Here is an 18,740-nt window from a genome sequence, read left to right on the forward strand (position 1 = left end):
TCTCCTCTCCTCTCCTCTCCTCTCCTCTCCTCTCCTCTCCTCTCCTCTCCTCTCCTCTCCTCTCCTCTCCTCTCCCAGATCAACTAGGAATACCAAAGGAGACCACCCGGTGTTGGTATGCTTCTAAAAACCCCTTCTGTTTCATTAGTTTAATACCCCCTGCTTAACACTGTATTCTATTTACATAACTACTGTATTCTATTTACATAACCACAGCTGCGGTCTATTTACATAAATCACTTTTATATTTACATAAAGCACCACACTCCCTCCAGGGCATTAGTGGTTCAGTGGTAGAATTCTCGCCTGCTCCGCCCCCTCTCCTTGTCACACCCTGATTTTCACCAGTCACTTTTCTCTCCACCCTCTCTACATCACATCCTGTTTACACCCTACTTGGAAAGTATATAAGAACAACATTGTTCATTTTGGTAGTGGTGAGTTGAAGTCATAGTGTTAGGTTTAGCTTAGCTTGGCTTAGATTGTGCTCCGTCCTGCATGAATAAAGAGATACTGCGTACAACACAGCCATGAGTTCTGGGTCGTCTGTCTCCTCTCGTGAAGCCAGATCGACAACCCAGGACCGAAACAAGACAGGACTAGAATGACCACAGGAACCCAGTAAATCACCGGTGAGTACAAACACGTGTGGCTGGTGACAGAGAGGAGAGAGGGGCCTAAGGAGAGATTAAGTGACTGCTAACAGTTTAGCAGTTTAGCAGTTGAGACACCACCTCCAGTCTGCGCCACCAACAAGGGGACAGCTTAAGGGAGGAGAAGACTCCCCAGAGACTCACCAAGTGCAACTCTGAGTCTCCATTGCTACTACCCCCAGAATCTGGAGCATTGACAGGAAGGGACACCAGGGGACAGAGATCTAACCAGGAAACTCAGAAGACCTATACCTCGGTGGCATAGCTGAGGGGCTGTGAAAGTCTCTTTGCATAACCACTGGATTATCTCTGCCACACCCTGATTTATCTCTTGGTCAGGAGTCAGTGATTAAGCTAAGAAGCCTATTGATAGTTTAAAAGCCCTCAGGCTCCCATAGCCTACAGGAAAGGAAAAAAAAAAAAAAAAAAAAAGAAAGAGGCTTTTTAACCACTGAGCTCCAACTCAGGGATTGAAATAACTGTTAACTTCCACCACTGTGAACCCTTTAATTAACTTACTTAGACACAAGTCAATCCAGGCAATAGTGATCAATAATTTGAAAAGTACTGATAAAGGGAACTCATAACATAATATATAAAATGGTTAAAACAACAAGAAAAAATATTGGAGAATCGAACCAGAACAAGAGTCCAGCTAAAAGTCCTCCAGAGGGTGAAGCACAAAATAACGAGTTCAACATCCAAACATTAGCTAAGGAAATAATAACAGGAGTGAGTAAAGAATTTGAAAAATTGTAATCAGAAATGCAGGAACAACAAATGAGAATATGGAAGAAAATACTAATTATCTCATGGTTATTAGAGAGCTGAAAGCTGAAATCGCTGAGCTAACAATGCAACTAGTTGAACAAGCTAAAACAGTATCAGAGCAGGGCAACAAAATAGATACATCAGATAAGAGTTTAATAACCAACATATATAAAGAGCTTGCCAGACTCAACAACAAGACAACAAATAACCCCATCCAAAAAATGGGGGAGAACTTGGACAGAATATTCACCACAGAAGAGATCCAAAAGGCCAAGAAACACATGAAAAAATGCTCCAAGTCTCTGATTGTCAGAGAAATGTAAATAAAGACAACAATGAGATACCACTTCACTCCTGTGAGAATGTCATACATCAGAAAAGGTAATAGCAGCAAATGCTGGAGAGGGTGTGGGGTCAAAGGAACCCTCCTGCACTGCTGGTGGGAATGTCAATTGGTCCAACCTCTGTGGAGAACAGTCTGGAGAACTCGCAGAAGGCTAGAAATGGACCTACCCTATGACCCTGCAATCCCTCTCCTGGGGATAGATCCTAAGGAACCCAACACATCCATCCAAAAAGGTCTGTGTCCACATATGTTCTTGGCAGCACAATTTGTAATAGCCAAAACCTGGAAGCAACCCAGGTGTCCAACAACAGATGAGTGGCTGAGCAAGTTGTGGTATATATACACAATGGAATACTACTCAGCTGTAAAAAATGGTGACTTCACTCTTTTCAGCCGATCTTAGATGGACCTTGAAAAAATCATGTTGAGTGAAATAAGTCAGAAACAGAAGGCTGAATATGGGATGATGTCACTCTCAGGCAGAAGTTGAAAAACAAGATTAGAAAAGAAAACACAAGTCGAACCTGAAATGGAATTGGCGTATTACACCAAAGTAAAAGACTCTGGGGTGGGTGGGTGGGTGGGGAGAATACAGGTCCATGAAAGATGATGAATGACATAGTGGGGTTGTATTGTTAAATGGGAAACTGGGGAATTTTATGCATGTACAAACTATTGTATTTACTGTTGAATGTAAAGCATTAATTCCCCAATAAAGAAATAAATTATTTTTAAAAAAAAGAAAGAAAAGAAAACACAAGTAGAACCTGAAATGGAATTGGCATATTGCACCAAAGTAAAAGACTCTGGGTGGGTGGGTGGGGAGAATACAGGTCCATGAAGGATGATAAATGACATAGAGGGGGTTGTATTGTTAAATGGGAAACTGGGGAATGTTATGCTTGTACAAAGTATTGTATTTACTGTTGAATGTAAAACATTAATTCCCCAATAAAGAAATAAATAAATAAAAAAATTCTAATAGCCAAAACCTGGAAGCAACTCAGGTGTCCAACAACAGATGAGTGGCTGAGCAAGTTGTGGCCTATATACACAATGGAATACTACTCAGCTATTAAAAATGGTGATTGCACCAGTTTCAGCCCATCTTGGATGGAGGCTGAAGGAATCATGTTAAGTGAGATAAGTGAGAAACAGAAGGATGAATATGGAATGATCTCACTCATATGCAGAAGTTGAAAAACACAATCAGAAGAGAAAACAAGGGCATCGGGCTGTAGTGCAGCGGGCTAAGCGCAGGTGGTGCAAAGCACAAGGACCGGCATAAGGGCATAAGGATCCCGGTTCGAACCCCGGCTCCCCACCTGCAGGGGAGTCGCTTCACAGGCGGTGAAGCAGGTCTGCAGGTGTCTATCTTTCTCTCCTCCTCTCTGTCTTCCCCTCCCTCTCTCCATTTCTCTCTGTCCTATCCAACAACGACAACAACAATAATAACTACAACAATAAAACAACAAGGGCAACAAAAGGGAAAAAATAAAATAAAATAAATACAAAAAAAAATTAAAAAAGAAGATCTCCCATGCTGGAAGGGGTCTTAAAAAAAAAAAAAAGAAGAGAAAACAACAAGCAGAACTTGGGCTGGAGTTGGTACACCAAAATGAAAGACTCTGGGGTGGGTTGGGGAGGGTTCAGGTCCTGGAACATGATGGTAGAGGAGGATCTATTGGGAAAAGGAAAGACACTGGGAGTGGTGGATTCACAGTGCCAGCACCAAGTTCAAGCAATAACCCTTGTGGCAATAAAAAAAGTGGGGACAATGGCATATCAGTTAAACAGAGAAAGTACTAATCACAAGGACTGTGTAAGGATCTGGGTTTAAGCCCCCTCCCCAGCTCCCAAGCTGTGATGCAGGTCTGCCGGCAGGTGTCTCTCCCCCCCCCCCCCTGCCCCGTTTCTCAATTTCTCTGTCTTATCCAATAAAATGAAAAAATGGCTTCTAGGAGTAGTTGACTTGTAGTGCTGGTACTGAGTCCCACTGAGGCTAAAAAAAAAAAAAAATGCCTAGTTCAACATTCTTTTCAATTTCTAGTATGTTTTCTGCTTTTGAGCTCTTCTCTTTAATGCTGCCCAGTCCTATGGCTCTAGACCACAATTACCTCAACAAGAGAAGCATCCATTCTTTTGATTTCTTCAATAACAAAATGCATACCAAAATAATTCTAGTTTACTTTACCAGAATTATTGGTAACACTTAGCTCATATCTTTATGACACCTTTCAGATTTCCTTTCCAAGTCTTATCCCTCCACTCTCCTCCTTTCTGAGGGCCAAACCTACAATTTCTATATATCTATGTAAAACACTGCTAGCAGTCAAGAGAATTAGTTGTATGTGCTTTGGTATGCTTCTAATTCTGCTTCTAAAAACCCCTTCTGTTTCATTTGGTTTAATCCCCCCTGCTTAACACTGCATTCTATTTACATAACTAAGCACCAGCATGCCTGCATGGCATTGGTTTAATCCCCACTGGTTCATGATGTCTTTTTGTTCTGCCCCCTCTTGTAGTACACCCTGATTTGCACCAGTCACTTTTTGCTCCACCCTCTCTGTGTCACATCCTGTTTCCACCCTACTTGGCAAGTATATATAGGATTGTGTTTTTAGTTTAGTTTTTAGTTTAGTTTTAGCATAGCTTGGCTTAGATTGTGCTGCGTTCCACGTGAATAAAGAGATACCACCTACAGCTCAGCCATGAGTCCCTGGTCGTCTGTCTCCAGTCAGTGAAGCTCAGCCCGATAATGTGCCTTAAATTTTGTTACTGATTTACTGTAACTCTTTGTTTCCTTTGCAAGGGATAGATCTTAGGACAGACCAGCTCAAGGTAAAAGAATTCATTGGTTCATGGAATCAAAGAACATGTCTACCAACCTAAGTGGGGAAAGAAAGATCTAGTACTCTGAAAACAGGAACTTAAATCTTCCTTTTCCTATTACAGACAGGCAACCACCCCGGTTCTCAGCAGTTAGCTTCCTACCTTCCTTCCTTCCTTTCTTTCTTTCTCTCTCTCTCTCTCTCTCTCTCTATCTCTCTTTCTTTCTTTCTTTCTTTCTTTCGTCTTTAGGGTTATTGCTGGGACTCGGTACCTGCACCATGAATCTACTGCTCCTGGAGGCTATTATTTTGGCTATTTTTCCCCCTTTTGTTGCCCTTGTTGTTTTATCTTTGTTGTGGTTATTGTTGTTGTTATTGATGTCATTGGATAGGACAGAGAGAAATGGAGAGAGGAGAGGAAAACAGGGGGGGGAGAGAAAGATAGACACCTGTAGACTTTCTTTTCTGCCTGTGAAGCGACCCCCCTGCAGGTGGGGACCTGGGGGCTCGAACCAGGATCCTTGAGCTGGTCCTTGCACTTTGCGCCATGTGCACTTAACCTACTGCCTGACCGCCTCTTTCTTTCATTTTTAGAATTTTCTTATTATCTTTATTTATTAGATAGACACATCCAGAAAATGAGAGGGAAGGGGAGACTAAGAGGAAGAGAGACATCTGCAGCTCTGCTTCACCAATTGTAAAGCTTTCCCCTGCAAGTAGGTACCAGGAGCTCCAACCTGGGTCCTTGTGCATTGTAGCATGTGCTCTCAGCCAGGAGTGCCACACCACCCCGCCCCTCAGCAATTAGTTTTCAGTCCTCTGAGGGTGGGGGTGGGGTCAGCAAGGACAGTACAGGAAATATAAGGTGAAACTTGAACTGGGTATGGTGTATTACACCAAAGCAAAGGACTTTAAAGAAGGAGGGAAAGAGACAGGATGGAAGGGCTCTCAGGTCCAGTTGTATGATGTTAGGAAAGGACATAGGCTGGGAGGACAAAATGTCTTGCAGACACTTAATCATAGGGAGATGAGGGGTTGTATCTAAGTGTCAACAACTACACTGTAAACTATTAACCACCCCCCCATAAGCTGGAGAAAAATGTTCAAAAATGCTGAACAAATAAATGACCCAACTTCTCCTGTATACACCAAGTTTCTATGATCTGAGTTCCCATAAGAACACAAAAAGTTGCAGGAGGTACAAATACTTGATGAGGAATTGCTTTTAGGAGAAATGGGGGGGGGGGTCACCATAGGCAAACTACTTAGAACAGGTTGGGCTGTTCTTAAGTATAATATGGGATAACCATTTCTCTGATTTTTTTTTTAGTTTTATATTTATTTTTCCTTTTGTTGCCCTTGTTTTTTTTATTATTATTGCTGTTGTAATTGATGTCGTCGTTGTTAGATAGGACAGAGAGATATGGAGAGAGGAGGGGAAGACAGAGAGGGAGAAAGATAGACACCTGCAGATCTGCTCCACCGCCTGTGAAGCAACACCCCTGCAGATAGGGAGCCAGGGGTTGGAACCAGGATCCTTATGCTGGTCCTTGGGCTTTGCGCCACCATTTCTCTGATTTCTACATCAACATTTTAAACAAAATGACATCAGACTACAGAAGAAGGGGCAATGAATATTGCATTCTAGGCAGCACAGATTAATGCTTTCATAGATGCCTCTTGAGGTGAGCCTTTAGGCAAACCAAAAGGGGATTCCAAAGAGAGAGACTTCTAGGCTTGAGTAAATGGACATAAATACTTCCTCTTCCAGATCTCTCTTATGTTGGAAAAAAAAAGTATTCGAAACTATCAGAAAACAAAAGATAAAAGTATTCAGTTAGTGCAAGGACAGAAGATTAAATGTTCTTTGCATGAAGTGAAACACAAGCCATGTGAAAAAAAAAAAGTGACCTAACCCCTCTACAACTTGGCTTTCTCACATGAAGATGGTAACAGTATCCTCAGCAGGTTCTGATGATGATGAAATGATATAATCCCTTAGCCAAGTCTAGCACATTGTATATTCTAACATATAAGTGCTGAATGAGTAATTGTGGATGTTTCATACTTAAACATACAGGTAACAGGAAGGGTGAATTTGAGAGAAAATGCCGGCTAGATTCCATTATGCAGCGAGTTTAAATGATTTGCTTATACAAAGCAGGCACCGTTATTCCAAAACTACTTAAAAATTACTCCTTTGATAATCCAGATACGCAATGTATACGACACTCCCCCACCAACTCTAGGAAACCAGGTTGTAGTTTAAATGCTCTGACTCCAGTCTGAATTGAGTTGGGGGAGCAAGGAGATGCCCAGCGTTCTCCGAAGAGTCTGCAGAGCTCGGGAATTCCGCCATAGGGGAGGCTGCAGGTTAAGGAAACAAGATCCTAGGGGAACCAGGAACAGATTTCCAGCACTCAGACGCCACTTCAGGCTCGGAATTTGCCGCCACCGAGAGACTGCGCACTACGCCTAGCCAGCAGCAGCTCTCACTGCTCGGTGGCTGCAGAGCCCGGCCCGCGATCACAAGCCCCGCCCCTCCCGGCCAGACCCGGAGTCCCGCAGGCCTAAACTAACATTTTTCCCGGCTTCCCCGGCGCCGCCGTGACATCACTTCCGGTCGCAAAGCGCACGTGGGAGGAAGTGCTAGAGCCCGCGGCTGTCGCTCCTGCCTGTCACTCTGGTTAGATTTCTCCGCCTGCCTGGCCGCTGCCGCTAGCTGGGCCGCCGCCATGGGAGTCCCAGCCTTCTTTCGCTGGCTTAGCCGCAAGTACCCGTCTATTATTGTCAACTGTGTGGAAGAGAAGGTGAGGAGGCGCTTGCTGGCAACCATGCCCAAACCGGGAGCCCGGGCGCTAGCGTAGGCCGCAGTCCCCTGAGCCAGTCGCCTTGCCGGCGAGTGTTTTGCCGGGGGCCGCGCCACCCGGTTGGCTCCGCCAGCAGCCGGCGCCTGACGGGAGTGTGGGTGCCCACTTACAAATTCAGAGTGGTTTGGGCGGGACGAGAGTCAGGTGGCTTCTCAGTTCACTAGCGGCCTCTTTCCCATACCCGCTTTTCTCCCCGGACCGGAAGGCCCCGCCCACGGCTTTGTTTCCTCCCGGCACCCCGCAGTTTGCGTTTTGAAAGTCTCTTGGACTGTTTGGCCGCTTGGCCCGCCCGGCTAGCATGTTGAGGGGTGCTAACATCCTAGCACCCCTTTCAAGAGTTCCCACCTTTCAAAATATTTCTGGCTGCGAGCTTTTTGCTGCTTTATGCTAAAGGGGCCAATGATTGGTTGGAGTTGTCTGGTCGTAGTTTGAGAGCTGCGCCTATTCAACGTCTGGAACTGGAGAGAGGTCCTGTGGGTGCCCCGACTGGCGGGGCAGGTGCTGGCTTTCTGGATACAGCTGCACAGTACACATTTTGTTGTCGTTGGTTCACTTTTATGTAGGGTTTTGGCTGTTTTTGAGTTCTGTGTTGCTTTTTTTCTTTTCTCCCCCCCCCCCCTTCTTTCACCAGAGCACTGCTCAGCTCTGGTTAATGGTGGTATAGAGGATTGAACCTGAGACTTTGGAGCCTCAAGCACAAGACTCTCTTTGCTATCATTATGCTATCTACCCTGCCCTGTTTCTCTTTTCTATGAATCCGTCTGAGTTTGGTCTGGTACTCTTGATAAGGATTTCTGGAATGGAACATCAGGAGCATGTCCTGTTCCTATCCTTCCCGTCGATATCTGTGAAATTAATTTTCTCTTCTTTAGGTTGGTGAAATCTTGCTATTTGTTCATCTTCTTTCTATTCAAAGAGGGCCCGTGATCCTTATTTTGATATTTCCAGTATTTGCTATGTAATCTTTTCCCCCATAAAAACTGTTTAGCTGAGTTTTTATTTCCACTTGTTTTTAAAACTTGCATCAAGTTTTTAAAACTTTATTTGCTTTATCCATCTCTTTTTAGAGACAACCACTTTGAACTGCTTTTTTGTCGTTAAATGCCACGATTTAGTCGGCTTTGTTAACTTTATAACACATCATATTATACTTTTATTATTTGCCACACCATTGCTTGACTCTGGCTTATGATGATTCTGGAGATTGAAACTGTGACCTCTGGTGCCTCAAGCATGAAAGTTTGTTGCACTCACACAGCTATGCTAATTCCCCGGCCCAGCTTAAGTCTTCTATCAAGATTTAAAAAAAAAAAATACCATCTTCTAATGCTGACAGATGGCTCTCTTAGTTTGGGGTTGAGTCCTGGGTCACCACATGGTGTGCCAGCAGGAAGGTAGCTTCACAAACAGTAGGGCTGGGTTCCCCTCCCTACTTCCCCTGCTCTCTCTACAGGAAGAAAAGAAAAGCTCCCAGGAATGATGACGTTTTGTAAGCACTGAACCCTGGTGATAATCCTAGTTAAGGGGAAAATTGTCTTGGTGGGGGAGGCATTGAAATACTGTTTTCTGGGGAATGAACCCAGATCCTCAGTGCACACGTGCAATATTGCAGATGAACAATTTCCCCAATGTAATTAAAAATTTTTTTTATTCCCTTTTGTTGTCCTTGCTGTTTTATTGTTGTAGTTATTATTGTTGTTATTGATGTCGGCTTTCTTGGATAGGACAGAGTGAAATGGAAAGAGAAGGGGAAGAGAAAGATAGACACTGGCAGACCTTAAGCGACGCCCCTGCAGGTGGGGAGCGGGGCCCTCGAACCGGGATCCTTATGCCCGTCCTTGTGCTTTGCGCCATGTGTGCTTAACTCGCTGCACTACCATCCGACTCCCTCCCCAGTGTAATTTTTTCGATTTATTTGGGGTTAGGGACAGACAGCAAGAGAGACTTCTTTTGCATCATCCTTTCTGAGCTCCCTGAGTGGTGCTGTCCATGGTACTCCTATATTGCAGGAGCTCCCAGACCTTGCATCGGCCATCTTTCTTGATTTAAGACCCTTTTTTAGTTTTTATTCTCAATTGCATGTATTTTTTTCCCCTAAAGTTTGTCATATAGATAGCCTTTCATGTAACTAATTAGTTAATCAGCTTATTTTTTTTTTTTTGTGAACTAGCATGTGCCAGTGCAAAGCCTCTGCCATACTCTCTTTGGAGTTCTGCAGTTCGCCTTTGTTGCTCTTTCATGAAGTCTGGGTTGGAGGGACCCCAGGCCTGCACAGATGCTTTATCCCAGATCCACTTAATTGCATTAAGAAATGTTGTGTGAGGTGTGAGTCTTCTAAGCCCGTTCTACCTTAGCACACATGATCATTTAACTAGGCATAGTTTGAGTTTGAAAATTTATTTCCCTCTAAACTTTAAAAGTTTGCTTTCTTTCCTGTATCCAGTATGATTTGATTAGTTAAGTGTTAATGTGGAATTTTTCCTTCTCGCCTCCAGGGTTATTGCTGGGGCTCAGTGCCTGCACCACAAATCCACTGCTCCTGGAGGCTATTTTTCCCCCCTTTTGTTGCCCTTGTTTTTTATTGTTGTTGTAGTTATTAATGCTGTTGTTATTGATGTTGTTGTCGTTGTTAGATAGGACAGAGAGAAATGGAGAGAGGAGGGGAAGACAGAGGAGAGAAAGACACCTGCAGACCTGCTTCACTGCCTGTGAAGCGACACCCCTGCAGGTGGGGAGCCGAGATCCTTACTCTGGTCCCTTTGCTTTGTACCACGTGCGTTTAACCCACTGTGCTACTGCCTGACCCCCTTAATGTGGTTTATTTAATAAACACATCCATAAGATTTAACATGTATCAGGGGTTCCAGGCACTTGGCTGATTAACAATATTTTAAAAATATTTTATTAACTTATTACTGGATAGAGACAGGGAAATTGAGAAAAGGAGGAGAGATAGGGAAAGAGACAGAAAGACACATGCGGCTCTGCTTCATCACTTATAAAACTTCACCCCTGCAGGTGGGAGTCATGAGCTTGAACCTGGGTCCTTGTGCACTGTGTGTGCTCTGTAATGTGTGCACTTAACCAGGTGTGACACCACCTGCCCCTCATGATTAACTTATTAGATCACCACATTACTAATATTACGTCTTACTATTTATTTTTAATTTTTTCCTTTTGTTGTCCTGTTGTTTATTGTCATTGTTGTTATTTCTGTCGTTGTATGATAGGACAGAGAGAAATTGAGAGAGTAAGAGAATATAGACAGGGGGAGAGATAGACACCTGTAGACCTGCTTCGCCTCCTGTGATTCGAACCCCCTGCAGGTGGGGAGCTGGGGATCCTGATGCTGGTCCTTGTGCTTTCCGCCATGTGTGCTTAACCCGCTGCGCCACCGCCAGCTCCCCTTACTATTTATTTTTATAGAAGGATTGGTTTGATTCAGCCCTAGTTTGTTTGTTTATAGAGACAGCAACAGAGATCACAGCACTTTAATGTGGTCATGGCTGGTTTTGAACCTGGATTGTGAATCTAACAAAGCAGCACACAATCTAAGCAAACTTGTTTTGTTTTGCCAGAGCATTGCTCAGCTATGGCTTATGGTGGCAGAGGCTTGAACCTGTGACTCTGGAGTATCAGGCATGAGAGTTTTTTTGCACTGCCTTGGCAAACTATTTTGCCAGCCCTACCATTATTTTAGATGAGAAAATAGATTATGTATTCAAGGTCACTTGGCTAATACATATCAAAGTTACTGTCAAAAGCAGGAAAATTGCTTAGTTTTTAAGTTCTGTTTTCAGTTGATCTGTTTTTCTTTTTGAGTTGTTAAAAGACCATCATCCTTGTCAGTGTAAACATTTTGTGATTATACACTTAATTAACAATTTATTTTGTACGTGCTTGAGGGGCCTTGCACTTGGGTGATCTCACAGCTCTGGGGCTTACTTTTTGATTTATGTTGAGTGACTATATACCATACTAATGACTCCTGGTTCTTTGCTACTCGCACGTGTTGTCTGAGTTAGAGCCAGAGTCACATGCATGAAAAGACACTCAGCCTGCCTAGTGAGGTATCTAGCTCCCTATTTTTACAAGTTTTAGATTGATCTTGATCAGTACTGAGTGTGTGGGCTTAAATTCTTCAGTGAACATTGGAAATGAACACTTTAGCTATATTTAAAATGTTCTTTGCTCTCTAAACTCTGAATACAGGTATCCAGACCAGTTTTCCTCTTCACTGTTTCCCCTTCATTTTGCTGCCACGTTGAGGTATAAATTGACCTGTCATAAACTGCTGTTTTAAACTTTTTTTATTAATGATTTAGTAGTGATCAACAAGATTGAGGAATAAGAGGGGTACAGTTCTGCACAATTCCCACCACCAGAGTTTCACACCCTATCCCCTCCATTGGAAGCTTTCCTATTCTTTATTGTTCTGTAATTGCTTTTCTTCTGGACATGGTTGTTGACAGGTCAATAGTTTTTTTTATTTCTTTATCTTTTATCCCGGCTGGAACCAGTCCTTATGCCAGTCCTTGCGCTTGGTGCCCCATGCACTTAACTCGCTGCGCTGTGGCCCAACTCCCGACAGGTAGATAGTTTTATACATTTTGACATGTGTACATCTCTAAAATCACCACAGTCAATGAATAACACTTCTTTTTAAAGAGAGATGCCTTATTTACTTATATTTTTCTTTAGAACACTGCTCAGCTCTGCCTTATGGCTATACAGGGGATTGATTTGGGACCTGGGAGCCTCAGGGATGAGAGTCTGTTTGCATAATCTTGATGCTATCTACCCTACTCACAATCTTTTTGTGTAGCCATTATGCTATCTTCCCAGACAAAATAATCACTTATAAAATAGTCCTTCAGCCCATATTATTCCCCCCTGTCACTCTTCCTTGTAGCCCATATTTTAGTTAGTCACTGATTTACTTAATGAGTCTATAGATAAATTATTTTTAACAGTTTTATGTTAAATAAAACTATGCAACCTATGTGCTTCTATTTTTGCCTCAGTTATTGTCATCCAGAACAGTTGTTGTGAAGTCATCCATGTTGCAACATGTATCAATAATAGTTCATTCCTTTTTATTATTGAATAGTTTTCTTTTTTCCCACCCCCACTCTTTTTTTTATTTTAAAAAATATTTTATTTCAGGAGTCGGGCGGTAGTGCAGTGGGTTAAGTGCAGGTGGTGCAAAGCACAAAGACCGGCATAAGGATCCCGGTTCAAGCCCCTGGCTCCCTACCTGCAGGGGAGTCGCTTCACAGGTGGTGAAGCAGGTCTGCAGGTGTCTATCTTTCTCTCCCCTTTGTCTTCTCATCCTTTCTCCATTTCTCTGTCCTGTCTAACAACGACGACATCATTAACAACTAAAGCAGTAAAACAACAAAGGCAACAAAAAGGGAATGAATAAATAAATAAATAAATTTTATTTCTATTTTATTAGAGACAGAAATTGAGAGGGGAGAGGGAACCTGGGTCTTCACAAATGGTGACTTTTGTGATCACCCAGGTATGCCACCACCTGGTCACCTGTATTTTTTAACTGGGTTACTTTTTTATTGTCATATAATGCATATGACAAAATTTTCCATTAGTGACAGTATACTCTCCTCTGGCTGGTGGTGGTGGTGGTGAGGGGGGAGATTGAGTTTGGGACCATGGAGCCTCAGGCATGAAAGTCTATTTGCATAACTATTATGCAATTCCCCTCCCCACCCTGAATAGTTTTCTTTGTTGTATATATTTCATGTTTCATTTATTCATTCACTTGGTTGGTAAACCATTGATTGGATTATTTCCAGTTTTGGCTCTTATGAAAAAAATTTGCAGTGTGAAAATACCTAGAGTAGAATCCTTTAGAGAAACCTTTAGAGAAAATACCTAGGAGTAGAATCGTATTGAACTTGTGTGACTATTTAAAAAGAAATGGTTGTGCCATTTTACTTAGCCAGTGCATGAAAGTTCGTATACCTTTTGTGAATATTTTGTCTTCACCCATGGCTTGTGTTTTTACTAAAAATTGTCTTGAGCAGATTTTTAAAAAATTTTCATGAAGTATCATTTATTCACTTTGCGCTGATAACCAAGACTACTTTTTTGTTTGTTTGTTTTGTTTTGTTTTAGGTTTAGGAAATCTGCTTGGCAAGAGATGTAGCTCAGTGGTGGAGGGCAGCAGGGAAGCTTCACAAGTGGTGAAGCAGCACTGTGTGTATCTATCTCTCTCTTGTCACTCTCAATTTCTCTGTCTATATCCAATAAATGAGTACTAAAAAGAAATTTTCAGTTACAAAATATGTAAGTCACAAGTGATCCTGATGATCATAATTAGTAACACTCCTTTCACGTTTGTAAGTTGCTAAGAGTGAATCTTAAAAGCCCCTTATCACAAGAAAAGTTATGTATAGTGTTGTTGAAGTGTTCATTATTTTTTTTCCCCTTCTTTCTTTCCTTCCTCCCCACGCCCCCTTTTTTTTTTTTAACCAGAGCACTGCTTAGCTCTGGTTTATAGTGGTATGGGGGACTGAACCTGGGACCTGAGTCTCTTTGCATAACCATTATGCAATCTATCCCCATCCAAAATGTTCACTAGTCTTAGTGATCATTTTACTATATAAACAGTGAATGTTATGCTGTACACTTGAACTAGTAGTATTATATGTCAGTAACACTTCAAAAATATACTTTTTTTCTTAAATTTTCATTATACTTACTATTTATTGGATAGAGACAGCCAGAAATCGAGAGGGAAGGGGTGATAGAGAGGAAGAGACAGAGAGATACCTGTAGCCTTGCTTCAACACTCTCACAAAGCTTCCTCCTACAGGTGGGGACTGGAGGCTTGAACCTGGGTCCTTGTCAGATACTTTCAAGAACAGTGTAAATTGTGGTGAAAATAACTGGGAAAAGAATGATGGATCTAATGGCGATTCAGTCTATAGACTGTAGAGCAGCTAGTTTTCAGGAAAGAATCAAGGAGTAAGACAGCTAAAAAAAAAAAAAAGGTACTCCAGGGGCAAGGGAAAACAGTAAACATTGATCTCAGAAACTAATCTGAGAATTGTAATTTGACTGAGTTCACATGGAAACATTTATATCCTAAGGCACTGTTGAAAAAAAACAGTAAAGCTCCCAGATTATTGATACATATATTGAAATATAATTGCTGGATGTGGTCAGGAAACTAGTCTTACTTGTACAACTGTCATCATACTGTAGTTATTGACATACCCTAAACTATATTTCCCTAAAGGAGAAGCGTAACATAGTGAGGGAATAATACGCTTCAGTAGAATACTCTAACCATTCCATAAATAAACTAACAAGCAACAAGTGATGGCCTTGATAACATTTAGGGGATAAGAGACCAATACATAGAGAACTTGCAATATACTGCTTAAGAGCTACCAGGTATGCAGGAAAACAGGTTGGTAAGATTTATACACTAGATTAAAGGAAGGAAACAAACTGTCTAAAAATGTCCAGATAGCAAATCTGACAAGAAATTGGACAGCTCAGAGAACTAAAGTAAAGTTAAATAAGTAAATTAAATTGGGGGTGGGGTAGAGTGGGTAGTGTATATTGCTAAGAGGAAGGACGTGCACAAGGATCCCGGTTCAAGCCACCTCTAGGGCAGCTTTTCTCTAGCGGTGAAGCAGGTCTGCAGATGTCTTTCTTTCCCCCCCTGTCTTCCTTTCTCTCATTTTCTCTCTGTCCTGTCCAACAACAACAGCAGCAGCGACAGTAATAGCAGCAACAATGGAAAAATGACTGCCAGGAGCAATGGATTCCTAGTGCAGGCAAAAAAAAAAAGTATAACAATTTGTATCAAATAGAGAAAAATCAAAAAAGATAAGATTTAAAAAATCAGATAACTGTAACGATACGTTTTTGAATTTATAACTTTAATAGTAAAGGAGACAGTGGGATTGAACCCACAAAGTAGAGGGAGATAGTGGAATAAAACTAGTTTAAATCTACAGATAATAAGTACATGGCAGGGAGGACATAGCAGTGACACACCTGGTTAGGCACACATTACCATGTGTAAGGACTTCTGATTGATATTTAGGCTCAAACACAGACCCCCAGGCTCCAGTTCTGTATATAGATATAAGAAGACAGAGGGCATTACCCATACTGTTAGACCAAGACAGCAAAAATGAAAGAAATCTCCCAATTTAGTGGCCCAGGAGGTGGCACACTGATAGAAATATTGGACTCTCAGGCATGACTTCCCAAATTCAATCCCCAGCATCACGTGCCAGTCGGATACTTAGGTTTTCTCTCTCATTCTCATAACTCAACACACTTTGAAGAGGGAAACAGGGAGTTGGGCGGTAGCGCAGCGGGTTGAACGCACATGACACAAAGTGCAAGTACTGGCGCAAGGATCCTGGTTTGAGCCCCAGCCCCCCACTTGCAGGGGAATCGCTTCACAAGCGGTGAAGCAGGTCTGCAGGTGTCTCTTTCTTTCTTCCTCTTTGTCTTCCCCTCCTCTGTCCATTTCTCTTTGTCCTATCCAACAACGATGATATCAGTAACAATAATAATAACTACAACACTAAAACAAGGGCAACAAAAAGGAATAAATATTTAAAAGGAGGGGAAACAAATATAAACAAAAAACAAAAGAAAATTCCAAATTTGGCAGAGCTTTGTAAACTTCCTAAGGGGGATACCAAATGTATTTAGCCATAAGGCTGCTCACAAAAATGAGAACCATAATGGAAAAAAACTTCATCAAAATTAAAGAAAGTATTATAGAAGTTATGACAAAAAATTAGAGAAAGAATACTGTAGCTGAGCTAAAAATACAGGAAAAGGGTCCACCAACAGTGTTTGGTTTTAGTCTTTTGCATATGGCTATCTAATTTTCCCAACACCATTTATTGAAGAAACTATTGATTGCCCATGTATATTGTTGGCTTCTTTGCTGTATATTAATGGATTCTATATGTTTTTATTTCTGGCCTCTCAATTTTGTTCTGTTGTATTTTTAAAATATTAGTACCATACTGTGCTTTTTTGTTATCATTGTTACTATGATTTTGTAATATAGTTTGAAATCAAGAACTGTGGTGTCTCCATCTTTATTCTTTGTCAACATTGCTTGGAAATTATAGATATTTTGTCCCTCTATTCAATTTTAGGATTGTTCTTCTGTGAGAAATACCACTGAAATTTGCATAGAAATTGCATTGAGGAGCTAGGTGGTGGTATACCTCGTTAAGCACACACATTACAATGCAAAAAGACCTGGGTTCAAGCCCTTGGTCCCCCCTTACAGGGGAAAAGCTTCACAAGCAGTGAAGCAGGTCTGCAGGTGTCTTTTTTTCTCTCCCACTCCCCTCTCAATTTCTGTCTTTCTCTATCTAATAAAATAAATAAAACAAAAATTAAAAATCGCATTGAGCATGTGTAGTCCTTTGGATAGTATGAACATTTAAACAGTATTACTCAAATTCAGTGTGGAGTATTCTTTTACTTAGCTGTATTTCCTTTGGTTTCTTTCATTGATTTCTCATTGTTGTACTGACTAGTCTTTAACTTCCTTGGTTAAATTTATGCCTGGGTAGTTTATTCTTTTTAATGTACTTTCAATTGAAATGGTTTTCTTGATTTCTTTTCTTTTCTTTTTTTTTTTTTGATTTATTTTCTTTCTTTCTCTCTCTTTCTTTCTTTCTTTCTTTCTTTCTTTCTTTCTTTCTTTCTTTCTTTCTTTCTTTCTTTTTCCTCCAGGGTTATTGCTGGGGCTCAGTTCTGTGTCTGCACTTTGAATCCACTGCCCCTGAAGGCTATTTTTCCCCTTTTGTTGCCCTTGTTGTTTATCATTGTTGTTGTTTTTGCTGTCGTTGTTGGATAGAACAGAGAGAAATTGAGAGAGAGATGGGGAAGACGGGGAGAGAAAGATAGACACTTGCAGACCTGCTTCACTGCTTGTGAAATGACCCCCCTGCAGGTGGGGAACTGGGGGCTCGATCCACAATCCTTGAGCTTTGTGCCATGTGTGCTTAACCCACTGCGCTACTGCCCGGCCCCCTTCATTTTCTTATATCAGTAGTTACTAGTGTATGGAAATGCAACACACACCAATTTTGTATTCTGTAACTTTACTGCTTCATTAATTTTCGAATAGCTTTTTTGGTGAAGTTGCTAGATGTTTTTTGTTTTGTTTGTTTTGTTTTGTTCTTTCCCTCCCTCAGTGTGAGGACTTCACAGATGCAAAGTTTTTCTACTTCTGGGCTAACATTTTTATTTTTATTTCATATGTGTGTGTAGGGGGTAGGGTGGAATTGACATACTATAGCACTAAAACTTCACCCTGGCCCTTAATAGTCATATATTCATGTTATCTGAATTTTATTATTTCTTTTCTAACCTGGGTAATTTTTTATTTCTTTCTCTTATCTATTTGTCATCACTAGAAATTCCAGTGCTATATTGACTATAACTGGGGATTGTGGTCATCTTTGTCTTGTTTCTAATCTTGAATAAAACTGTCTTCACTCTCGAATATAAAATTATGGGCTTGTTTTTTCCCCCCCATCTGTTGAGGTGATCATGATTTTTAATTTTTTTAAATTATCTTTCTTTATTTATTGGATAGAAACAGCCAGAAATTGAGAGGGAAGGGGGGAGATAGAGAGACACCTGCAGCCCAGCCTTACCAATTGTGAAGCTTTCCCTTGCAGATGGGGACTGGGGGCTTGAACCTAGGTCCTTGCACACTGTAACATGTGCACTCAACCAGGTGTGCGACCACCCAACCCCGATCATGATTTTTTTTATCCTTTATTTTGTTAATGTTGTTTATCACACTACTTTGCAGGTGTTGAATTTGTCTTGCATTCCTAGAATGAATTATACTTTGTCACAGTGTATTGATTGGTTTACTAATATATTGATGAATTTTTTTTAAAAAAATTTATATTTATTTATTTTTCCCCTTTGTTGCCTTTTTTTATTATTTTATGATGAGAATTTTTATCTGCATCCTTCAGACACTGGCCTCTAATTTCTTTCTCATATGTGTCCAGCTTTAGTATTAAAGTAATGCTGGCTTTGTAAAGTGAGTTTGCAAGTGTTTTTTTCATCTTTTTAAAAAATATTTTTGTTTATTATTGGATAGAGACAGAAATTGAGAGAAGTGGGGGAGATAAAGAGGGAGAGAGACACCTGCAGCCCTGCTTCACCGTTTGTGAAGCTTTTCCCCTACAGGTGGGGATAAGGACTTGAACTCGGGTCCTTGTGCACT

General features: G+C 41.3%; 1 protein-coding gene across 2 annotated transcripts in view; it reads left to right on the forward strand.

The window, feature by feature from the left end:
* The first annotated feature begins 7,226 nt into the window (after positions 1-7,226).
* Positions 7,227-18,740, forward strand: part of XRN2 (5'-3' exoribonuclease 2) — an 80,533-nt gene continuing 69,019 nt past the window's right edge. For both annotated transcript variants that reach the window (XM_007525420.3, XM_060186154.1), the window contains exon 1: positions 7,227-7,411. In XM_007525420.3, the coding sequence (XP_007525482.1) occupies positions 7,337-7,411 (75 nt within the window). In that variant the 5' untranslated portion in view covers positions 7,227-7,336. The remainder of the gene's footprint in view (positions 7,412-18,740) is intronic.

The sequence above is a fragment of the Erinaceus europaeus genome, chromosome 1 (genome assembly GCF_950295315.1).
Source record: "Erinaceus europaeus chromosome 1, mEriEur2.1, whole genome shotgun sequence".
NCBI classification, from domain to species: Eukaryota; Metazoa; Chordata; class Mammalia; order Eulipotyphla; family Erinaceidae; genus Erinaceus; species Erinaceus europaeus.